The sequence below is a fragment of the Macaca fascicularis genome, chromosome 5, assembly GCF_037993035.2.
Source record: "Macaca fascicularis isolate 582-1 chromosome 5, T2T-MFA8v1.1".
Classification (NCBI taxonomy): Eukaryota; Metazoa; Chordata; class Mammalia; order Primates; family Cercopithecidae; genus Macaca; species Macaca fascicularis.
Window position 1 is genome coordinate 128,291,442 of NC_088379.1, and position 26,432 is coordinate 128,317,873.

Genomic DNA, 26,432 nt, shown 5'->3' on the forward strand with positions numbered 1-26,432 from the left:
GGAGTGTAAATTAGTTCAACCATTGTGGAAGACAGTGTGGTGATTCCTCAAGGATCTAGAACTACAAATGCCATTTGAGCCAGCCATCCCATTACTGGGTATATACCCAAAGGATTATAAATCATGCTACCATAAAGACACATGCACATGTATGTTTACTGTGGCACTGTTCACAATAGCAGTGGGGGGCTGGGGGGAAGAGAAATACCTAATGTAAATGATGAGTTGATGGGGGCAGCAAACCAACATGGCACATGTATACCTATGTAATAAACCTGCACGTTGTGCACATGTACCCTAGAACCCTAGAAGTATAATTTTAAAAATTCAGTTACAACCAGGTGTGGTGGTTCACACCTGTAATCTGAGCAGGAGGATCACTTGAGTCCTGGAGTTCTAGACCAGCCTGGGCAACATAGGGAGGACCCGTCTGTCAAAAAAAATAATAACAATTAAAATATTAGCCAGATGTGGTAGCGCACACCTGTGGTCCCACCTATTCGGGAGGCTGAGGTGTGAGGATCACTTGGACCCGGGAGGTCAAGGCTGTAGTGAGCCATGATCGCGCTACTGCAGTCCAGCCTGGGCAACAGAGCAAGACCCTGTCTCAAATAAATAAACTCAGTAAGTAATAGAGCCAGAATTTTGAACTGTGAAATATGTAAGATTTAAAAAGAAAAAGAAAAAAAAAGACAAACCTCATAATATGTATTATCAGACAAGGCATCAGAGACAAGGAAAAAGAAAGGTGCACTGAACACCCAAAGCAGGACTGAGGGAACTCAGACATGGTCTGGGACCAGCCTGAGAGAAAGAAAACGAAAGGCAAAGAAAAGGATAAAACAGCCCTGCTGCACTCTGGTGGGATTGATAAGAAATAGCTTCTGTATCTTGATATTTTGTACCTTAAAAAAAAATGAGGGGTGGCAGGAATAGAAAACACAGACAATGTCTCTTTGGGGTGAGAGACAGAAACACCCTGTTCTTCTCAGAGGACGTGGAAACATTGATGAACTCTTCAAGTGCAGGCAGGCAGTATCCACAGCTCTGCATCACCGCTCAGAGTCGCCACTGTGCAACCCATCAGTCCTTTGGTGCCCGTTCAAGTCACATTGTATAAATCTGTCCTACTGCATCTGTATCCTCAACATCTAATAACTTCAGCACAGAATATTGTTTAAGAATGATGGAGAGGGAAAAGAAGACTTTGAGTCAACAAGAAAACCTTTGTTTACATTTACTGTGTCATCCATTCTTTGTAGTATATATCAGAAGACTTTCATTTTAGGTTTTTAAAAATCGTTTATATGTAATGAGTTAAAAACCTTAGTTATCCAGAAACACATATTCTGAGCAACATGTTTTTGGTACCACCTGCTATCTTATATATTTCTTGTCTGCATGCTTCTGTATACCTAGTAGGTGTCTGTAGGCAGATCACCTGACATTGTAATTTCTTTTTAAATTGGGAAAAAATATATGTCCTTTGAATATCTTACAGTTCAGTGGGGGCATTAGAAAATATAAACAACTGTTGTGTGATATGTGCAAAAGAAATGTGAACAATATTTAGGAGTAATATAGAGAAGAAAATGACAGTTTCTTTGTTTGTATAGAAATAATTTGAACGAATAACTAGGATTTTCCTGGAGTACATGGCCTGGGGGTAGGCAGGACTGTTCAGATAGAGATCACTACTTATAAATTAGAGAGGGGTGAAGAATATGCTTATAGCAATTTTAGGGGAAGTACAAGGAGTTCGGTATTGGTAGACGGTAAAGGGCCTGGAGGGATCAAATAACAGGAGATGATGCTGGGAAAAGAAGCAGAGGACAGGTCATTTCTCCCCACTGCCACTACCACCTTACCCCCATTAAGAACCCATGGGTTTATATATTTTTAAATATCATAAAATATGTAAATATCTAAGTAAATTCTTCACTCCTATTCTACTTTATGGAGACCCTTTTTAAAGAGTGAATTTTATAGAGATATAGGAAAGGTTAGCTTGCATTGTTTTCACTTGGCCCCTATAGTTTTTCAAAAAGCAGATTCACTTTTTACAAGAGAAAGAATTTGGCTTAGCGCTGGATACATACTGTTTTGACTTTGTAAAATGACTCTTTAATAGAAATGGACGAAGAAAATATGCTAATAAAATAACTTAAGTATGTGTATGTGTGTGCATGCTAAGTTTTTTTTCTTCTGTTCTCATCATTTTGTGCTCATCGTCAATTGCTGCTACTTACTGTGGTGCATTTTTCCTAAACACCTGCTGTCAAATGCATCAAGTCTTTTCTTGCACAGTGCTGCAGGTTTTTACAGAACTGAACAAGCCCAACATTAGACAGAGAGCCTACAGACTGATTGATTTATTTGTTTTAATACAAACATATGCTCACATGTTGACATACAGAAATCTGTTTCAAATGAATTATTTTATAAAGAACAAAGAACATTATAACCCTAGTACCTAATCCTATGCCTGACACATAGTAGATACTCAGCAAACGTCTGTGGGATTGAACTGCCCTGTGAAGCCTCAGACTAAGCACTAAAGACTCGTGCCACAACTTTTTCAGCTTTATGGGGAAGTGATTCTCTTAAATCAACTTTAAACTTGTATTGAATATAATTTAAAGTTATAATACAAATTGAAGTATTATTTAAAAAGCATCTCCAGCAGTTGAAAAGTCAAGTCATGGAACCTTGTTAAAATCCAGGTTTTAATTTAGCAGATAGTGTTTCTCTTTGCAGAATAATTACAAATCTATTTAAAATAAATTCTTTTTTATCTTCATCTCCCTTTGCACAATGGAGTGGCATTGTCAAAAGGGGAAAGTGTCTAATAATAAGTTGAAAACACTGGGCAGTTATACTTCAAAGACATCTCTAAAATTGTCCTCTTCAGGTTCACTGCCTCTGCTGTTATTCATGTTCTAATTTAGGGCCTCAAAATTGTGTTAGTTTCCTAACTGGAAGTTGCACTTCATTCCTGTGCTTCCTCCACACTGCTGCCAGAATTGTTTACTTTCTTAAACAGAAAATCAAGCCTGTCTCTCTCCTCATTAAAGACCTTCTGCAATTTGCTATGGACTATGAGATGAGGACCAAACTCCTTGGCATTACATACCATATGTAATGTAATTATACCTGTGGATTTTTTTTCTTAATCTACCTTCATGTCCCCATGTTTCTAAGCATCCTCCACCAGTGCTTCCCAAATTTTCCATGACATGTCACACATGGAATAATAACTAGATGATACCACTGTCTGACTGCCTAAAGTCTCTGGCTTCTCTGAGCTTTCTGGCCCTTCTGAGATCTGAAGGAAACAATATCTTAAGCACATCCTCTAATCCATTCCCAATGTAACCACTGGGAAAGTCTGCCCTACATGTGACCACAGTAAACCTTTTCCCCCTCCCAGGAATGGTTTGTGCATTGCTTTTCTTCTTTGCTTATAATATTCATTCTGTCTTTTCTCGAATTGTCAATCTGGTAAATTTCCCCTCCTTGTCATTTAAAGCCTGGTTCATTTGGATTAGGGAAATGTTTCTGGACTTTTTTTTAAGGATATGTGAAGCTCTTTGTTTCCAATTAAAGTCTTATCTTAAATCAATTAATTTTGATCCTTAGAAATTCTCTTTCCATTTTCTGACCCATTTGTAAAAGCTTAATTTTAAGGTTACACCTACTACACCATTAATGATTTTGTTTTTAAACATACAAATAAAAATCTCCCTTCCTTGGCTTTTTGGAAACAGTTTCTTTCCCCCATAAATTATATTGCCCATGATTTCATAAATACAAATGGGTTACTTATGTAAAGGGTATGTATGCTTACTTGTATGCATGTGTGTGTGTACTATTACTAATATAAATATATATATCATTACCATCCACTTAGCTATACTCTAAAGTTGAAAGATCTCAAAATATTTCTTGTGAAAAGATTTACTAAGCTAAAAGTTCTAAGAGAAAAATTATGAAAATTGGTTCCTTTGTTTAACAGAACCTATTGCTTATTTTAAGTGTAATTGATCTTTTGTTTCTTTTGAGACAGGGTCTTACCCTGTCACTCAGGCTGGAGCGCAGTGGTGGATGGCTCCCTGGGCCTCAACCTCCTGGGCTCAAGTGATCCTCCCACCTCAGCTGGGATTACAGGTGTGTGCCACCACACCCGGCTAATTTTTGTGGGTTTTTTTTGTAGAGATGGGGTTTTGCCATGTTGCCTAGGCTAGTCTCAAATGCCTGAGCTCAAGCAATCTGCCCACCTTGGCCACCCAAAGTGCTGGGATTACAGTCGTGTGTGTGCCACTGTGCCTAGCCTGATCGATTTTGATCTCTAACACATTCCTCTCATAACTATTTCTGCTTTTCCAAAAAAGTTTTATGTATGGGTTATGTAAATGTCTCTGGTTTTATCTCATTAAATGATTGGCTTTTAGTATCAGCATGAATCAAGTATAATTTGACTCACCTCATCCTTAAATTCTTACTTAATTTGGTAATTATTATGTATTTTTTCATTTTCTACTAGTGTCTTAGCCTATTGATCAAAGCTTGCTGCAGTTAGTTGTTTGAGTGTTGATCTTTTTATACTTTTTAAAGTTCTTTAAGGTAAGGACCAAGTCATATGCTTCTGTGTTTTCCTCACAGTGCTTCACACACACACAAAATTGTCTAGTAGGTGTCTTTTTAGTTACTTTTAAAATATCTTGTGGGTAGTTAAGACTTTTTAATTCAAATTTGATATAAAATATGTTTTTGTTTTCTGATACCTGTTCAGCAGATACTTACCCAGACTGAAGTAATTTACATTATTTTTCAATGTCCCAAAAGCTTAATTGCCAAATAATATAATGCAGAGTGCTCCTTGCATAGGCTGTCATGGATTTTACATACTACTGCTTATTTTATTAGTCTCCAAAGTCATTCTTCTCCCAGTGTAATTACACTTTTAAAAATTACTAAATTGCATAAGAGTTATCATGAAATTGTGTTCCTGGAACATTGAGAATTTCAAGCTTTAAAAGACAGCAGCTAAAGTCAAAGATACAGCAACATTTTCAAAAGTTAGCTTTGTACATCTCTAGGCTAAGTAATGTGAACCCACACATGGAAAGATTTAATAGATACAGGAATGTTCTGGGCCTCTGTAAGAGCTGATCCCTCTATCAAGTTTCTATTGCAGACAGCAAGCATGTTTCTTCTATCTATTAGGAAAGGGTCATGAATTGAGCATTTCAGAGGCTATAGTAAGAAACAGGGAGAGAAGGGGGCAAGTAGAGAATTGCTAAATATCAATTCTTTTTAAATATTGAGATTTAGAAGTGAAAATCAAGAATCTGTATTTTGACTTGACTTTTCAATCTATTATTCTAACCTCCTAGCTCATTGTTCCATTTATTCAACGAGCATTAACATCTGCCATGTATTAAGAATTCAGAGATTACTAACATTGCCTATATTCAAGGATCTCATAATCAAGTACTGAAGATAATTATATAAGAACAGTAATCACTATAATAGCATTTAATACTTACTGAAGCATACATGCCATATGCCAAACACTGAGCTAAGCACATTATATCAATACAGATATAAAAACACCTGCTGATTTGTCCAAACACACAGCTAATAAGTGACTGAGCTAGAATTTTCCTCCAGTTAAGCTGATGCTTTTGCCCTCACTTTTAACCTTGTATGCCAAATTACAAGTTTAAAATTCATTTATGTCCTTGGAAGAGTCATAGAAGTTTCAATAAAAGAGAAGACTTTTAAGCTGAGACTTGAACAAGAAGTGGAGCTTCCCTGATAGACAAGAAGATAAAATGTCATTCTGAGCAGAGGGAGAAGTATATATGAAAATAGGGAGGCAGAAGGCAGCGTGGTGATGCTAACGTGTTACTAACTGGGTGTTTAGGTGCTCCTGAGTAAGTCCAAGTTCAAATATAGCATTTCAAGTTTCTATAATTTTAGTGTAACTCCTATCTTATCTACAGCTCCTTTTCTTTTCTCACAGGGTGAGAAATGCTGTACTTGAACTTGGACTTTTTTCTTTGATGTACAATTAAATGATGAGAAAATAGGAAGTTAAGGTATTTGCAGTTAGAATGATCACGTTAGCCATGATGTAGATAAAGCAAAGAAAAAGAGGGAAAGAATAAGACTGCTGGCAGAAAAACAACTAGCACAGCAGTTATGATATTCTAGACAAATGATTATGTTGGCTTGATTTCATTGAGTAAACATTTAGTGGGTGCCTTATATGTGCCATAGCTGAGCTTACAGTGTTTAATAAAATGAATGATTCCTGCCATTACATACAGTCTATAGTCTGTTGGGAAAGACAGACAGTAAACAAACACACATATACACAATAAAGAAAAATGAGTAGAAGTGACAGTTTTAAGAGAGATTTAAGTAGTGTTAGCCAGGTCTATGCATTAGTCGGATTTAAAGGAAGAAAGAGATACCTAGAATAAATCCAAGGTTTCTTTGAGATAATTCAGAGCTGTTACCAAAGATCCACCTCTCTCTCTGGTTTCTGGAACTATTCTCTCCATGAATCATGATTCATTGATATGTTTTTATTAAAGTATAAAGGCTCAATGCTGCTTTCCTTTCCTAGAGGAAGGCACTCCCTATATACACACACACACCCTTGTTGATTATTTTAAATGAATGGGAGCCAATGGGACCTGATTTTTCAAGGTGTCTATTTTAATACTTTTGTCTGAACAAGTATGTCTATGTTAATGAAATTAGATTTGAGCATTTGATAGAACATGAAACAACTATAAGTGTTGAATTTCAGAATTTATAAAAAAGAAAAGGCAGCCTTATAATTGCGGTGTAAGGTTTGATAGTTAAGACTCCTTCATGTGAAATACCAGATGTTTTAAGTCCTTGATATAAAGGTCAGAAGAAAAGAAGGATATTGGTTTCATAATAAACTAACATGTTTACAGTAATGACTATGCAGTGTAAGCTGTGGATATTTTGTTGTATAAGAATGGCAGGGGATCCTAGAACTGGGAGTTGGAAGGCCCATTTAAAAGGTCATCCAATATGATAATTTTTAGTCTGGAGCACACAAGCAGATTTCAGGTGAACTCCCTGGAATTATTTGCAAAATTGGGGGTATTTTTGCCTATGTATAGTTTGAGGGGAATTTTTGTCAAATGCACATAGGCACCTGTAATTAAAGAACTGCCTTCATTTTCACACATGAGGAAACTGAGGCTGTTACAGATGTAGAGACTTGCCCAAGGTCTTGAATAAGTTCTCAGAAAGGGAGTTTGTTCTATGATTTGTTTTTTTAATAAAGTTTTAATGGAGAGACCACAATATCCAACATTGCCTTGCAGCCAGAAGGGTTCAGAGTATTAGAAAGCCTTGACTTGTTTTTTCATTGAATTGTCATATGGTGATTTTAATAATAATAGAACATGCTATCATTCAGAATACATTCTTCCACCCTAATATCACAAAACAGTATTTTTAAAGAAATTCTAGGAAGGGTGTTAACTCATTCAGAGTTCTACAGGAAGGAAGGCTCTTTCCTACTATTTTTTAAGCATAACTTTCACTGACAAGATCAGGCCAGAAAAAGCCTAGCTGGCTGTTGGCCCAGACAATGTTATAATCATTGAAGTATACTCAACCTGCACTGCCTGAGGATAGCTACAGCTAAAAATAAATAAATAAATAAGCACACACAGATGTATGCTGAGTGTTCCAGTGACTTAGCTGACATGTATGCTCTATATCCTTTGCTGTGTTCTTTCAACTATTAGAAAGGAAATTTTAAAATAGCCTAGAATTGTTACTCCAGTAGGGTGAAAAGGACAACTTCAACTTTAAAAAACGAACCAAGCTCTCCACGGCTTTATCCCAAGCAAGTAAATCAGTCTGGCACATAGTAGATGCTTAATAATTTTTTTGATAAGAGAATTGTTTAACTTTGTTAGTTGTATTTCAGAAAGAGAATTTTGTTTGTTCATCAATAATGAGTATCCTGTAGTGTCAAAATAGTAAAATTAAAAAGGACTGATTCAACATTTAGAAACCCCAGATTTCAGCCCAGTTTCTGTAAGTTATTATATGACCTTGAGCCTCATTTTCTTTGTCTTAATAAGGATATAATAATATCTAATTCCCAAAATTTGGGGGAATATTAAATGAGCTACAGTATGTGGAAGATGCTTCATAGATGCTTAAGCACTATATAAATATTAATGTTATTTGTCTTAGATAACATTTTCAATTTTGTAAATATGTATTTACTGAAATCATCTTTATTTCCTGAGTCCTGTATTTGTTTTAGATAGAAAGAAGTGATTTCCATGATTGAAATAGAGTTTTGAATTCTTTGATAAAATACATTTTAAGAAAACTAATTATGCATGATTTAGATTTAATGAATTAATGTTAGGTGTATAGAATTGTCTGCAAAGAATTAAAACACTCATTTTTAGGCAAGGGAAATATATTTATTTTATGATTTTTCCTAATTGAATGTTTGCCAGCTAATTTGTGTATAAGTTAAGAATTGATTGATAGATATTTGGTAGACAATCACCCTCTTCTAGGTATCATAACATATATAAAAAGTATACAACAGCATTTTCCAAAGTGGAAAAGGAGTATTAGTTTTTGAGATGTTCCATGATTAGAGTTTGGGAATTTAAAATAGAATTTTTACATACTACCATAGGTTTCTCCTGGATATTTTTATTACCCATTAATGTAAGTTACAAAAATTCCTTCATATAGAAACCTATACAAACCTTTTATTTTGTTTCTACACAGTGTTCTCCGAATTTATTTAACAAGAAAACCCTACATTTGTTAACGTTCACTCAAGTATTTTATAAAGCACTGGTATGAGATATGATGGTCTTGACCCCATGTATTTTAACAGTCTATTTGGAACTCTAACTATGAACATGGTGAAGTACATTAAAACAAAACAACAAACAAACAAAAACAAAACAAATTAACTATGAGATTGTGAAATGGTTGTAATATATGTCACCAAATTGATGGCTAAATCATAGAAATTGATCTGTCACAGCTCGTTAAATAAGTAGTCTTTCTCTTACATGACTTCTTATGTGATTTTTCCCAAACTCCTTAGTCAAAGAAGATAATCTTTCCAGACTGAGAAATTTGAAAATACCTTTATTCCCCTTTAAATTTACTGATTTATAAATACTGGGAGTCTAACAAATGCAAGTTACTACTCTTTATTAATCCTTTTTATTTAGTTTCAGCTTACATACAATAATTGTGTCAACTTATATGTACAAGTCAATTAATTTAGACATGTGTAGACCTGTGAAACCATGTCTGCAATTAAGGTGCAGAACATCCCCATCACCTTCAAAAGATTGCTTTTGTCCCTTTGCAGTCCATCTTTCCCTCTTCCTCAGGTTGCAGTCAACCACTAGTCTGCTTTTTGCTACTATAGATCAGATTAGACTTTGTAAATATTTTATATAAATGCAGTATGTACTATTTTATGTCTGTTCTATTTGACTCAGCATGATGAGACTCATGCACATTGTTCAGTGTTCATTATTTCCTTTCTATTGTTGAGTAGTATTCCATTATATATTTTGACTATTCACTCATTTGGGTTGTTTACAATTTTAGCTATTGTGAATAAAGCTGCTGTGGGCCAGGCACAGTGGCTCACACCTGTAATCTCAGCACTTTAGGAGGCCAAGGTGGGTGGATCACTTGGACGTAAGCATTTGAGACCAACCTGAGCAACATGGCAAGACCCCATCTTTACTGAAAATACAAAAGAAATAGCTGGGGCCAGGTGCAGTGGCTCAAGCCTGTAATCCCAGCACTTTGGGAGGCCGTGGCAGGCGGATCACCTGAGGTCAAGAGTTTGAGACCAGCCCGGCCAATATGGCAAAACCCCATCTCTAATAAAAATACAAAAAATTAGCCAGGCATGGTGGTGGGCACCTATAATCCCAGCTACTTGGGAGGCTTAGGTGGGAGAATCGCTTGAACCCAGGAGGCGGAGGTTGCAGTGAGCAGAGATTGCACCATTGCACTCCAGCCTGAGCAACAAGAGTGAAGCGCCACCTCAAAAAAAAAAAAAAAAAAAAAAAAAAAGCTGGGCATGGTGGTGCACACCTGTGATTCCAGCTACCTGGGAGGCTGAGAAGAGAGGATCACTTGAGCGCAGGAGGTAGAGGAAAATCTGTGAACTTCCATATATAAGTCTTTGTGTAGATATGGGTTTTTTCTTCTTAGGTAACTACCTAGGAGTGAAATAATTAGGTTGTTAGGTTTAACTTCTTAAGAAGCTGACAAATAGCTTTCCAAAGTGGTTGTACTATTTTATATTCCTATTAACAGTGTATGTAAGTTCTAGCTGCTCCGTGTCCTTGATCGGTCTTTGTTATTGTTAGTGTCTTTAATTTTCATCATTCTTATGATAATGTAATGGTATCTCACTGTGGTTTAAATTCGCATTGATCTGATAACTAATGATGTTAAGTATCTTTTCACATACTTACTTCACAAAGGAAGCTGTATGGTTAGCAAGTATGTTCAAATTTTTAGTTCAGTTACTTTGGGTTGTTTATTTTTCTATTATTGAATTGTGAGGATTCTTTATATAGTTTGGATACAAGCCCTTTGTCAAATATGCATATTGTGAATATTTTATCCCAGTCTGTGACTTGTCTTTTTATTTTCTAAAGGTACTTTTGAAGAGAAATTTTGTTTTGATTTTTGTAAAGACCAGTTTATCCATTTTTTTTTATACTTCTAGAAGTTTTATAGTTTTAACTCATATATTTCAAGTTTATTTTTCAGTATGCTGTGAGGTAAGGGTCAGTGTTCATTTTTTTCATATGGACTTCTAGTATTCACAGTACCATTTCCTAAGATAATTTCCTTGTTGGTGCCTTAAAATCAATATGGACTTCCTTTTTCTATTTTATTTCTCTGTATCTTTATCCTCTAGATACTCTCATGCTATCTTGTTTCTTTAGCATTATAAATTTTGAAGTCAAGTAGTGTAAGATTTTCCACTTTGTTCTTTTTAAAAGTTGCTAAAACTTGCCACATTCCTTCTGTAGATACACAGAGAGATTTTAGACACATACCTCTTTTCAACCACTTTGAGATAATTCACGTATCGTAAAATTCACTATTTGAAATATTTAATTCATTGATTTTTAGTATATTCACAGATATGTATAACCATCACAATAGTCAATTGTACGTATCTTGTTCATGCTTTCTCCTATTACCAAGAGCAATGTCTGGTATGTAATACATGCTCACCAAATTTTTCTGAATAAGTGAATTAACTAGCTATAAAATAATGTAGGCATTAGCCTCTAGTAAAATATTAGGAAGGCTCATTTGACTGCATTCAGCTGTAGAAGTATTCTCTTATTACAACTGTGCTATTTTGAGGTATCTCCGAAACAGCTAACAGCTTAGCCCAGCTATAGATGCAGAGATATAGATATAGATATAGATATAGATATAGATACAGATTTTTTTTTAATGGAATCTCACTCTGTCACCCAGACTGGAGTGCAGTAGTGCTATCTCGGCTCACTGCAACCTCTGCCTCCTGGGCTCCAGTGATCCTCTCACCTTAGCCTCCTGAGTGGCTGGGACTACAGGCATGCACCACCGTGCCCAGCTAATTTTTGTATTCTTTTGTAGAGATGGTGTTTTGTCATGTTGCCCAGGCTGGTCTCGAACTCCTGGACTCAAGCAATCCGCCCTCCTTGCCCTTCCAAAGTGCTGAGATTGGCTGGGCATGGTGGCTCACGCCTGTAATCCCAGCACTCTGGGAGGCCGAGGCAGGAGGATCAAACTCCTGAGGTCAGGAGTTCGAGACGTGCCTGGTCATCATAGTGAAACCCCATCTCTACTAAAAATATAAAAATTATCCAGGCATGGTGGCATGTGCCTGTAGTCCCAGCTTCTAGGGAGGCTGAGGCAGGAGAATCTTGCAGTGAGCCAAGACTGCACTCCAGCCCGGGTGGCAGATGAGATTCTGTCTCAAAAAGAAAAAAAACAAACAAAAAAAACACAAAGTGCTGGGATTACAGGGGTGAGCCATCATGCCTGTCCTTAAACCATATTTTAATAGTTATTTAAGGAAGTTACAAAAAAAAATTCCTTTCGATATAATGAGTGGAAATTATTTGCACATTTTTGAAAAGAGAATAGTAATCTTTTATTCACCTGATAATTGCTGAGAACGGAAACCCTCCCATAAATATTGCTTCTCTCTTTTTTTTTTTTTTTTTTTTTTTTTTTTTTTTGAGACAGAGTCTTGCTCTGTCACCAAGGCTGGAGTGCAGTGGGGCAATCTTGGTTCACTGCAACCTCTACCTCCCGGGTTCAAGCAGTTCTGTGCCTTAGCCTCCCAAGTAGCTGGGATTACAGGCGCCCATCACCACGCCTGGCTAATTTTTTTTTTTTTTTTTTGTATTTTTAGTAAAGACAGGATTTCATCATGTTGGCCAAGCTGGTCTTGAACCCCTGACCTCCTGATCCACCCACCTCAGCCTCCCAAAGTGCTGGGATTACAGGCGTGAGCCACCGCGCCTAGCCTTCTATTTTCAAAAGTACTCTTGACATTGTTTGTATCTGTGACAGGTTATGCAATCTCTGGTACTTGTTTTATTTACCAATTATGGATAATAGTGGATTGTTCGTGAAATTCCAGACATCTTTCCCTAGGTATCCTTGAGGTGGAATGTCAGTTCTGAGCCCGGTTAATTCATGTTGCCTCATTTTCTTTATAGGCTTTGATGCGACCTGGAAGAATTGATAGAATCATCTATGTGCCTTTACCGGATGCAGCAACAAGAAGGGAAATATTTAAGCTGCAGTTTCACTCCATGCCTGTCAGTAATGAAGTTGACCTGGATGAACTCATCCTTCAAACTGATGCATACTCAGGAGCAGAGGTAAGATAGTTCGCGTCAAAATACGTTGGTGGGAGGAAAGCAGTGGCTTGAGGTCAGTAAGCAAAATAAATTGCTTGCCGTGAGGTGTTTTAAATGACCATATACTAAGAAATCTTGAAACAGGAAGTGCATTACATGACATAGTCACTAAGTTAAATTGCACTTTTCGTGGCTTCTATTATATCACAATTGTTTTTTACTTGCTCCTATTATTTCTCAAAATGTAGTCTTCAGAGGAATCGCATAATATAGTGAGAAGAACACTAGACTGGAAGTAGATTCTTCCAATGGGTTTCTTAATACAGCAGTTTCTAACCAATCACACACTTCTCTAACTTTGCTTTCTTTACCCATCAAATGAAAATGATACTACTACCTTCCCTGCTGTTTCCTCGTGGAGAGCATAGAAATGAAATTAGAATATCATGAGTATAAAGGGCAAAGCAAAGAGACTGTATCATTATCATCTTTTTATCATTTTGGCAAGTTATCTCAGTCTAATTTTGTATTAAAGATTCTCTCACAGTGAAAGGGACCTTATGCCCTTACCTCTGAAGATAAACTCTTGACAAGAACGGGAAGACCTCTGTGAAAATATAAAAATGACTTTTATGTATGACAGATAAACATTTTTTCTCTCCTTGCCAACTCTTTACTTAAGCTATTTTTATTTACCAAATAAAATTCCATGAAGTAATTGTGCAACTTTTCTACCTGCATTTCTTTTTTTTTTTTTTTTTTTTTTTTTTTGAGACGGAGTCTCACGCCGTTGCCCAGGCTGGAGTGCAGTGGCGCGATCTCGGCTCACTGCAAGCTCCGCCTCCCGGGTTCCCGCCATTCTCCTGCCTCAGCCTCCTGAGTAGCTGGGACTACATGCGCCCGCCACCGCGCCCGGCTAATTTTTTGTATTTTTAGTAGAGACAGGGTTTCACTGTGGTCTCGATCTCCTGACCTTGTGATCCGCCCGCCTCGGCCTCCCAAAGTGCTGGGATTACAGGCTTGAGCCACCTGCATTTCTTAAGGAAAGGACCAACTATGTACCTCGACACAGAAATAGCATCTGTCACACCAATGATGTGGACTTGTAATGGAAACTAATATTTTTTTAAGTACAAGGTTACAGATTATTTTTTTTCTGAATTACTCAATAGGCTAGGACTCCACATTCTGTTTTGCTTGCTATTGTTTTCATTCGTCTTATGTAAACACCGAAGAGATTACCATATGACAGATCATTAATGGTACTCGGAGAGTCTATTTGGAACTGGACTTAGTGTATCATGCAGTCATAGCTAATAACAGCAGCCAAAATAAATCCCAGATCTGTTCATTGTTTTGCCCCAAGAACCGTAGATATAGATATAGACAGTCCCCAACTTACGACAGTTTGACAAGATTTTGGGGCTTTACAATGGTGCAAAAGTGGTACACACTCGTTACACTCCTCAACTTACAATACAGCTATATCTGGATAAATTCATCTTAAGTTGAAAATAATGTCAAAAATATTGTAAGTCAAAAAAACACATATATGCATTTTCGACTCAGACATGTTCCACTAATGATGGGTTTACCAGAACATAGCCCCGTCATAAGTTGAGGAGCATTTGTATTTGATTTTCCTCCTTTATATTTTTCAAGTCCACGGGAATAAAAAGCCATGGGGAAAGTAGCTTGAGAAGCAGTTGAAGTGCTCTCACCTTTAACTCCTCTGAAACAATGATCTTTATGACCATCCATAAAGTTAAAATGAACATGGAGTTATGGTTAACTGACTGCTCCAACATTTCTAGAATTCAGTTTTTGATTTGAGACAAGGGCTGGCATCATGTATGAGGATATGGCAATTTGCAGGAAACAGCAAGAGGAAGATGAAGAAACCATAAATCTCTCACTTGAGTGAACTGGAAGAGCAGTTAGCAAGATATAAATGTGCCTTTCTCACTTTTAAGTAATTCATGGTAGTAACATCGAAGTGCAAAACAAAAATAAAACCCAGTGAGATTCTGTCTGGCTAAAAGGAAAAAAAACCTTATTTGATGCCAGCAATTATTGTACTGGCTTGCTAATTCTTATATAGTACACTTCTTATTTGATCTAACATGTAAGCACATTTGTGATTAATTTTATATGAGATCTTCTGAAAATCGTCACAGGAAAAGTAGCAGAAAATTCTCTTTCCTCAAATTATATTTTTGTGTTCCATAATGCTTGGGTTGGGGAGGGGATCCCATTGTGGTCCTATTTATAATTAGTATACTATTACAACTCATAGAAATTTTGCTAACAGCTACGTCTTAGTACTTCTGTGGTTTCTAATTTGGATGAGGCAGGTTTGTTCCCTGTTGAGGGTTTTGGTTTGGTTTTGTTTGGTTTGGTTTTGTTTGGTTTGGTTTGGTTTGGTTTGGTTTGGTTTGGTTTGGTCTGGTCTGAATAGTTAGGCAGTTCACACAGTTGTTTTAGGAAAATTATTATTATTTCTTTAAAAGTCTTAAAGTTAATAAACAGGAGATTTAGGACAGGTTAAATAATGCTTACGATAAAAGGTTTCATCTCTCTCTGTTTCTCTGTCTTCATACAGAACCTTCTATATGGCGCATGTTTAACAAGCACTTGATAAACTGTGGGGAAAAAAGATTTTTAAATTAGATTTAGGAAAAATAGATCTCAGTTCTCATTTGTTACAAGAGGAGCCCTCTAACTCCCTACTGTAGACATAGCCATTTTCTCAGAGTTGGAGTGTCTCTTTGGCCACTTTGGGTATAAAAATGAAACTACTATCAATTAATTGTCCTCACAAGAGAATAGTATATTATATTCAAGATTATATAAAATTAATTTTATTTAACTGAATACTATTAGCTATATGAACAAGAATTTGGGCAGGAAAGCCAGAGACAAGGAAATTCCTGGCACTCTAATTGTTTTTTAGAAACAAAATGTTGAAGTGTAGTGAGCATTTTTTATTTTTAGTAAAAAAGTTATAGAGGATGATTAAGATGGAGATGATACTGGTACCTTTTTTTTGAGACAGAGTTTCGCCCTTGTCTCCCAGACAAGGGTGCAGTGACGCAATCTTGGCTCACTGCAGCCTCCGCCTCCTGGGTTCAAGCAATTCTCCTGCCTCAGCCTCCCAAGTGGCTGGGATTACAGGCACCTGCCACCACGCCCAGCTAATTTTTGCATTTTTAGTAGAGACGGAGTTTCACCACATTGGCCAGGCTGGTCTTGAACTCCTGATCTCAGGTGATCCGCCCTCCTCGGCCTCCCAAAGTCCTGAGATTACAGGCATGAGCCTCCATGCCCACTACTGGTACTTTTAATGACTGGGATGAGAAGAGGTTACTTTAAAAAATTATTTTCTTTTCACTTGGTTATTTATTTTGCCCAATCAGCACTGTTCTATAAAAGCTTAGATGAGCTCAGTGTTTGAAATAGCTCCTTCTGCTCAAAGTTACTCCATTTTTCCTCTGTGGAGAGGCTATACAGAGAATTGAAGCACTTTTGTAAGCCTCAGGAGACTCTCAAGAGGAAGTCTGTCACCAGCTGGAAGGGGAATACAGCCGTTAGGGAGCAGCCTCTGAGGGGAGACTGAAGCAGGTTGCATCTTTCAGCCATCTCTGCCACCTGCCACTCATTGTCCCTGTGGCTGTGGCCCTCATTGTCCTGGCTTCTTGGCTGTAGCTCTCAGTTAATGAAAAAACATGTGCCATTTAAAAGCAGCTGGGAGTTTCTCTCAGGAGAAAGTCAGTCTTTTTGGTTATCACTATTGTTTTCTTTTGCTTGATTTTTGTTTTTTAAGTTATTTGTAGCAATTCCACCTCATTTATTCATGTGTCTTTTATCAAATTATCCCAGTTACTTTTGGAAGAGTTTTATCTCTAACAGGAAATCAACTGTCATAAATATGTTTACAAAAAAGGCAATAACTGGGCTCATTACCCCATGTGCCCTATGCTTGGGAACATAGGTGATGAGTAAGATGCATAATTTATTCTGTGTATCGGAATTTGCTGACATAGGCCAAAGACGGATATCTGTAAAAGTGGGGTTGAATTTTTATTTGCATTTGGATATTATCCTCCTTTCAGTGAATCCCCTGGGATTGCCGATTTGTGAGGGAGTCAGGCCCTTCTTGGCCAGTTTGTAAATCTCCTCCCTTCCATCTTCAGAGGCCAGCTTCAGCCAAGTGGGGACACTGCGGTGACAGGGAAGAGCCGATTGGGACAGGCCCGTCCTGGGAGCAGGCATGCAACTCATGATGTGGCAGTCAGGAGCAAAAAAACACCTCCTTTTCTTTAAAATGTAAAATGTGCTTACTATAGTCGTTTTTTTATTATAATCTTATGAATCTAGCTCTAGAAAATCTTTTTAAAGCAATTCATTGGAGTTAAATACATTTCACACTGAGTTTTCAAAAAGCTTTAACTTCATGTAAACTTAGTCTATTTATTTTATTTTTTAATGATCCGTCAGGCCCTGAATTCTGTTTTGTAGTCTATGCCTTCCTGGGTCTAATAATAGCACAAGATCTTCACACCAGCTTGACATTAAAAAAAATCACCTTCTAGTTTGCCTCATTAATTCAAGAAGGGTCCTATTCACTATGCTTGAGCTATTATAGCTAATAAAAGGAGAGCCTTAAATTACTTTTCTATCTCACTGATTAACGTTTCTTCTGACATCTTCTCTTTTTCTCCCACACAGTGAAAACAGAAGGAGCAATTATAGCCACTTAAAATGTCTGTACTCTTCCTACGCGAAGTCTCTTGTGATAGTATTCCCCAAACTAAAATATCAGAGTCATTGCATTAGAATCTGGCATAGATTGTTCATCTGACCAGTCAAACAACACATCTGAGATGGGAATAAGGATTCTAAGGAAGGACCATTTGACCTGGTCTTAAGCTCTCTACTTATTATTGTTAGAAAGCAGCTAGCAGCAGTGTATTTGTCTCCAAAGTGAAGCAGAGCACCACAGTACTTAGCACCCTCCTATAGGCCAGGGGTCCCCCAACCTCCTGGCCGTGGACCAGTACTAGTACCGCACAGCGTGAGTGAGTGGCAGGCAAGTGAGCATTACAGCCTGAGCTCTGCCTCCTGTTAGATCAACAGTGGCGTTAGACTCTCTTAGGAGCACGAGCCCTATTGTGAACTATGCATGTGGGCGATCTAGGTTGTGTGCTCCCTATGAGAATCTAATGCCTGAGAACAGTTTCATTCCGAAACCATACCTCACCCCATTTGTGGAAAAATTGTCTTCCACAAAACCAGCCCCTGGTGCCAAAAGGGTTGGGGACTGTCTGCAACCTATTTTTCCTGCCTAATCAGAAACTGCCCTATGAAAACATGCTGCTATCACCAAGTGGTCTACTATTTTTACTTGAGATCTTCTTTGCTATCTCTGTATTCTTTCTTGTGTCTTTACACTAAAATTCTGTATCTATGCCCCAGAATTTCAAAATACTTAGTGCCCTGTATCTGCAGGTTCCATCTGCAAATTCAACCAACTGAGAATAGAAAATATTCAGAAAAAAGAAACAATAAAAAATAACAATACAACAACAAAAAGTACAAATTTGAAAATATAGCATATCAACTATATAGCATTTACATTATATCAGGTGTCATAAGTAATCTAGAGATGACTTATACAAGAGGATGTGCACACAGGTTATATGCAAATACTATGCCATTTTATATAAGGGACTTCAGCATCCTCGGATTTTAGTATCTAAGGGGCTCCTGGAACCAGTTGCCCTTGGATACCAAGGGCCAACTGTATTCTTTCCTTACACGACCTACTGAAATAACTATAACTACTCTGTCATTAAACCATAATGACCACCCCACCAAGAAATAGCCTATTCTTTTGTACTCTTTTACACTTATTTTTGTCTCACTTGTTTAGCTGCTACTATATTTTTTCCTGTAGTTGTTTTATTTTTTTAGAGACAGATTTCTTCTGACATCTTCTCTTTTTCTCCCACACAGTGAAAACAGAAGGAGCAATTATAGCCACTTAAAATGTCTGTACTCTTCCTACGTGAAGTCTCTTGTGATAGAATTCCCCAAACTAAAATATCAGAGTCATTGCATGAGACAGGGTCTCATTCTAATGCCCAGGCTGGAGTGCAGTGTCATGATCATACCTTACTGCAACCTTGAACTCCTGGGCTCAAGTGGTCCTCCTGCCCGAGCCTCCTGAGTAGCTCAGAATAGAGGTGCATGCCACTGTGCCCAGCTAATTTTTTTAAAAAAAATTTGTAAACACTGGGGGGGGTCTCACCATATCTGGTCTAAGCAGTCCTCCTACCTCGGCCTCCTAAACTGTTGGGATTACAGGCCTGAGCCACTGTGTCTGGCCTCTGTAGTTATTTTAACATGAGCAGCTGCCTCATCTCCCCAAACAGATTCTCTAGGGCAGAGATCAGTTCTTGTACTTCTTAAAGTCCGGCAAAGCAGTTGTCTCACACACACTTGGTGGGCATTAATATTAGATGGGTGGTAGATTTATGTGTTGATTCTAAGTCATTTTACCAACCAAAAATGTCAGTTTTAACATTTGCTGAAGTGGCACTTTCTAGTTTTAATCACATTTTCATATACCTTATCTATTTGAGTACCCTAACTCTGTGAGAGCAGTGCTATAGCAAAAGAACTAAAGTCAAGCAAAAGCAATTGGCTTGTCTGAGATCCCACAGCAAATAAGTGACAAACCTGGGGCCAGAAAGCAGGTCTCTCAATTCCACTTGAAGGACTCTTCACGATCTCCTAATGCCTCTGAGTCAACACAACATTCTTGGAAACTTTCATAGTTCCCTTTGACACCTCTGAATATTTGATAAGAGTTTGTCAATTCCTGTGAATAGTGACTTAGCAAACTAAACAGCAGATATGAAATATCTGTACCATTTTTATACACTTTTCTCTTACAGTAATTGTCTCTACCTACCTTGTTTTCATCTTCTCCAAAAAAGTATAAGCTACCTAAAGTTAGGAACCTTGTTTTTATCAATTAATTTCTTTTATTTCCTAGGTATTGTGAATAATATTTGCAGTTTAGAATGAAAGGTATAAATAACAAAGTTCTATATAATGTATTTCTGTGGCATGATCTAGTGATGTGCAGAATGCTGTAGGAGAAAGGAGGAGGAGTAACTCACACTACCTGGGATTAAATGAGATAGATGATACCCAGAAGAATTTTTTTTCTGAGTTTTGATGAGCAGATGGAAAGGCAGAGATGAATGAAAGAACATGGTGTGGTCTAAAATCAGTTAAAGGTTGACTATGATTGGCAGAAAGAGTCTTCATGTGGAAGTAGTAGGGGATGAAGCAGAAAAAGTAGGTCAGATTTAAATGTGAAGGAACTTGAATATCATCTGAACTTGCTTTTCTCCTTTCAGCAAGGGAGAACCATTGAAAAATGTGATGACCATTGTGGTCAGATTTGTGTTATTGAAAGATTTGTGGCATTTGTGTCTGAAGCCACCACTAGCTAGCCTACCAAGCACCATTACATGAATGAGAAAAAGGTGCTCCTTCACCCCACTTGGTGACAACTTTCTGTTAGGGCAAAAAGCTTGTCAGAGCATGAGCAACATTTCAGCCCTATTTGCCCCCCTTGGCTGGGCACCCTTTTGTAGATACAAGCTTTACATCTGTACAAGGTGTCTTATTTTTCTCTGATCCACCTTTGTCTCCCTCACAATGCCTAGCATAGCACCTTATGTAGTTATTTTCGTTAAACAAATGGAGATTTTACATCTCAAATACATAAAGTACTTTCTGTAACTTTAAGATTTACCTCATAAGCACTTGCATAAAAATAAATTGGGCTATTAAAGATGTCTTTTGTAGAAGATACACAAATGGCCAACAAACATATGAAAAAATAGTCATCATCACTAATGATCAGGAAAATGAAAATCAAAACCACAATGCAGTACCACCTTACCCCTATAAGAATAGCCATAATCAAAAAATAATAGATGAGGGCATGCATGTGGTAAAAAGGAAATATCATTACACTGCTGGTGGGAATGTAAAGTAGTACAACCACTATGGAAAACAGTGTGGAGATTCCTCAAAGAACTAAAATTAGAACTACCATTTGATCCAGCAATCCTACAACTGGTATCTACCCAGAGGAAATAAGTCATTATATGACAAAGATACTTACACATGCATGTTTATAGCAGCACAATTCGCAATTGCAAAAATATGGAACCAGCCCAATGGATAAAGAAATTGTGGCATATATATACACCATGGAATACTACTCAGCCATAAAAAGGAACGAAATAATGGTGTTTGCAGCAATCTGGATGGAATTGGCAACCATTATTCTAAGTGAAGTAACTCAGAAATGGAAACCCAAACATCTTATATTCTCACTCATAAGTGGGAGCGAAGCTATGAGGATACAAAGGCATAAGAATGATACAATGGACTTTGGGGACTGAGGGAAAAGGGTGTGAGAGGAGTGAGGGATAAAAGACTACACACTGGGTACAGTGTACACTGCTTGGGTTATGGGTGCACCAAAATCTCAGAAATCACCACTAAAGAACTTATCCATGTAACCAAATACCATGTGTTCCCCAAAAACCTATTGAAATAAAAAATGATAATAAATTTAATAAAAGGTCTTTTGTGCAAACTTAAACCTGCCATGAGGTACAGCACTTGGTATAAATTGCTAGAATATTAATATTAAGGTGGATTATATCCTCTGAGCCATATTATATAACTTTGAATATAAACTGTAAGAACAAAGGCATAATCTCTGTACCTGTTTAGTGGCTAAAATATGGCTTCTCTGCTGTAAATGAATTATGAAAGGATCCTTCAGAGCAAAAATCAGCATATGCTAAAAGTAGATATTTAGGACTGTAACTTTTCAGCTAGTCCCGCACCACTCCCCTTTTCCCTTCCTCAGCATTTTATGATCTACATGCTAAGTGAAGAAATTTAGTAAAAGCCAAGACCCATCATGGCCACCTAGAACAACGTAAGTTTAGCCAAATCATTTATCATGTCTAGAACTCACTTTCATCTTTTAATAAGGGGATAGGAAAATGGTCTTTTTATAATCCTTTCAAGTGTTAAAAATCTGTGTGGTTATATACCTGTCATAAATTAAATTAATTATATAAGGAATCCCTTAGGGATTGGACCTCCAGAGATATGTAGTATGGTTACACTTCTCTTACAGTCTGTCCAGAAAGCTGGGATCTTGGGGTCTTAGTCAATGCCTTTAAATATTTTCTTCTGTGGCCAAAAGATATTAATTATGGCACCAGAAGAATGGGGACCTTAAATGACTCTGACAGTACATAGAACTTGGATTTTAATAAAATTCTCCTTAGCAAACTTTAATAGTTTTCCACTGAGTAGAAATGAAAATTTCACATGCTCAGAGAGTTGAAGGCCTACTGATTTTTTACCCTGACATCTTTGGTTGTTCTGCTTTTCACCTTCCTTAAGAACAGCTAGTCAAGTTCACTATCTATGATTTTGGAGATAACTTGGATAAAAAGGGTTATAGAATGGAAATATGCAGCAGCCAACTTTTTCCTTAAACTCTTTGTTGGGAACGTAAGTGAAGGTTACAGAATTACAGTGTTGTTCATTTTAACTTACAATTTTTAAAACTTCAATGTATGGAGATACAATGTACTTACAGTGTATGGAGATTCTCTGTATTTCCAAACTTCACCTTCTGCTTAAATTGGCAACAAAAGTACATTCAGCTTACCTGAAGGCTATTTTAGATAGGATGTTTACACCAAAGCTAATCCTACTCCAGAACACCTTGTGCTGCCATACCTGTATTGCTGACTCTATGCCCGGTATTTAAAACTGCTGTGAGTTTACAAGAAGTATTAGTCAGAAAGGAAGTGGATATTGAATGAGAGGCTGGTTAGCAACAAATTTCATATAACATTTTACACCCAAACATGGAAGTCTTTTTATAGGGAAGAAGTATATCCAGTGAACAAGTTAGTCAGGACCTACCAGATAATCTAGTCTCCAAGGCTGATATCCAGAGTAGATCTCTATCTATGGAGAATTACTCAAGCCAATGATAATGCCGATTTGAGCATTGTAACATTCCACCTTATTTCTACTCTTCCAAATTCTCAGTCTATTTCCTCATTCTCTTTCTCCAAAATTTTATATAAACCATTTGATCTTCAGAAGAGTAATAAAATGGAGACGGGGGGAAGGTTCTGTTAACCTGAGAGGAGCTTATGATTTTAAAAAAGAGATGTGCAAAGCATGCTATTAACTCTGTAACATAGATTCTGGTAGTGACAGTTATTTTTGTTTGGTTATTTGAAGTGATGGAAGGCTGATTTCTAATAATAACCTAATTGATCTATATATGAAAAGACACACATGTAAAAACTGTTTCTTCCTTTAAGAACTTTTTTTTAACTATATGAAATTGAATTATGGTTAAGCACCCTGAGTTATGGAATGAGAAAGCTGTGAATCCAAATGCCAAGTCTTCCATTTCCTAGGTATGTGACCTTTTAATTCATATGTAAATAAGGCTAAGAGAGGTCCTTAACTTCATAGTTGTCCAGATTAGATGACATAATTTATATAAGGTGCTTATCCTAGTAAGCACATAACAGGTGCTCAGTAAATCAATTTTGTTATAATCAGCAAATTTAATTTTATATGTAGTATTAAAAAATTTACAATTTGCCTAATTTTTTCACATTGTGTTGCCATAGATTTTACGAATACTCATAATAAATGTTTCATTTATATATCTTGTTTTCAGTTTTAATGGTGTGTTCTTTAAACTATATTTAATAGTTTACATGCAGCATTTATTTCACCTGATTTATATTTATAAACATCTGTAATCCTATTTTTATTTTTTTCTTATTAAAGATGTATACTATTTTTTACTTTTCAAATGTGTAAAGCTAATGTTTTACACTTTCAAATGTGTAAAGCTAATTTTTTTAATAAACTGCCTGCATAATGTCCCTATTTCGGCATATTCTTTAGTTAATTGCTAGTTTCTCGCCTATAGCTTCTTCCTAACTTTTTTTACGTGTCTTATTAATTGAAAAGAAAAAAAACAGTAAACCAACTTTAGAAAGTTGAGGGTTTCTGTTTCCACTAGAATAATTGTTTAGGAAATAAGCATACCTCATTATTTTGCTCTTTTTTTGAAGCTGAGATCGGAAGGCTGAGAAGTCTAATGCTGAGGATAGTAGCACCACATATCTGTTATTCAGTGTATGAAACACACAGTTGACATGTTCTCATTCTTCATCCCCAAATAACCATAATTCTGAGCTCTGAAAGAAGTCATTCTGTTAGAATGTTATTAAACTTTATAAAATGGTTGTTCAGAGCTGTAGTGCAGTGGTTACACTGTTCTTAAAGAAACCCTCCACTAGGTTTTAGAAACTGAAAAACAGAATTTAACCATGCCTTAGACTGACTAGAAAGAATTTAGATTCATAGGGTTTTCTCTTTTTATTTTGTTTGTGTTTCCAATTTCCAAAGATTATTTCTGATGTTCTTTAATAATAGCTCACTCCCTATTTACTATTAAATTCTGGAAAATGGGTTTTGCTTTTATATTTGTAGCAAAGTTTCCCTGTTTAGGAGCAAAGGAACTTTTGGTATAGTAAACATGCTACTTTACCATTGTGGAAGTTCCACATCATAAATTAGATATTTTCCCTTTTCCTTCAAAATTAAAAATAAGTCACACTACTTTTGGCACTTGGACAGGACAGTCTTTCAGTGACAGCAAAATTAGCCTTTTGGCATATTTTTATTCACTGTGAAAGAATCCTTAAGGAGTGGTTTTATGTTTGAAAGCAAGAATTGTATTTACTTTCCCTCAGGTAAATTTATTGCCTGAATATGTAAAAAAAACGTAAGTCAAACACTCTTAGATAAAAACAAATTAGTATCAAAAGATTTCATTACAATAACTTTTCTATATTTTATGACATAAAATAGTATATAATTAAGTTCTGTATTATTTTGAACTTTTATTTCTGCTACTACAGTAGTGATACATCTTGAGGAACTCCAAGGGGCCTAAACATAAGTTTGCACAGGTATTTGAAGAATCAGTTGACTCACTGTCTGAACTGAATATGTCTGTAAAGCTATGTTTAAATATATCCCTATATTGAAACTAATCATGGCTTATAAGCTAATCACTCATGAAAAGTGTTTATTTTCTTTTTAATAGCCAGTATGTTAGACAATCAATATATAATTTATATTTTTTTCATAGACACACACAGTTTCCAATTGGTATTTCAATGACTCTTTCCTAAATATGAGTTGAAAACTAAGGACCACTAATATTTGAAGAAAGCTAAAAATATAAAAGACAGTCTTAAAACAAGCACAGGGAGAAGAGAGATAATTAGGGAGCAGATGAAAAAAAAAGAGACAAGAATAATACGACCACAAAACAAGCACCAGAAGCTCTAAAACAGAAGGCTCAATTGTTCCTTAATTGAAAATGTAAAACATTCAGGTAGAAATAAAAAACAAATAGAAGAATTGGATGATCAAGTTGAAAAAGTCTCCCAGAAAGTCAAACAAAAAGACAAAGAGATGAGAACTGTAGACATGGTAACATCTGACTAATAGAGGTCTCAGAAGGAACAATGGAATCAGAAGAGAGAAAACTATCAAAACTTCTTTCCAAGAATTGAACATTAAACTTCTGGATGGAAAGCCTTTACCAAGTCTCTGGCCTCAAACCATCACATTCAGAGGACTAAAAATTTGGATTGCCACAAATTTATCAACAGCAGAAGCTATAAGACAGGAGAGCTATCTTGAAATTTCTGAGGGGAAATTGTTTCCAACCTAGAGTTCTATATCTAGCCAAACAATGAAATCATATGTGAAGATGGAATAAATTCATTTTAGACATGCAAGACCTAAAATATGTTTATCTTCATGCATGTCTTTTTAGGAAGTTACTAGTAAATGCATTCCACCAAAAACAAGGAAAAAACATGGGATCCAGGAAACAGGTCGTTCAGCACATGAGAACAGTGAAGAGAATTCTCAGAGCAATAAAGAAATCCTGGAAAAGACATTTTTAAGCTTTTCTATAAATCTGTCAAGGAAATTCATTCTCATCAAGTTGTCACTATTTGACTCTACTTTCCAATTGAGAATAAATAATAAGAAAGACTAGTAGGTGAAAGTTACATCAGCTACACTGGGAATTATAAAAGCAAAGTATTGCCTGAAGAAACCATCATATATTCTTTTCACCTCTTTATTCCAATCCAGAACTATGTTTCTCCATGAAAGCTTTATTTTAGAATTCAATGTTACTGTTTTCTGTAATTTTTAAAACTTCAAATGTGTAGTTTCTGAAAGATTTTAATAGCAGAATCTTTCCCCTCCATCAAATAAAACCGTATGTGGGAAGCT

General features: G+C 36.5%; 1 protein-coding gene across 10 annotated transcripts in view; it reads left to right on the plus strand.

Annotated features, from left to right (window-relative positions):
- AFG2A (AFG2 AAA ATPase homolog A) overlaps window positions 1-26,432 on the plus strand; it is a 396,759-nt gene that overhangs the window by 285,069 nt on the left and 85,258 nt on the right. For all 10 annotated transcript variants that reach the window (XR_012435051.1, XR_012435054.1, XR_012435050.1 and 7 more), the window contains one exon: window positions 12,813-12,977. Coding sequence is in view for 5 of the 10 variants with exons in the window: in XM_045391842.3 (XP_045247777.2) it covers window positions 12,813-12,977 (165 nt within the window). In the remaining 5 variants the exon portion in view is untranslated. The remainder of the gene's footprint in view (window positions 1-12,812; window positions 12,978-26,432) is intronic.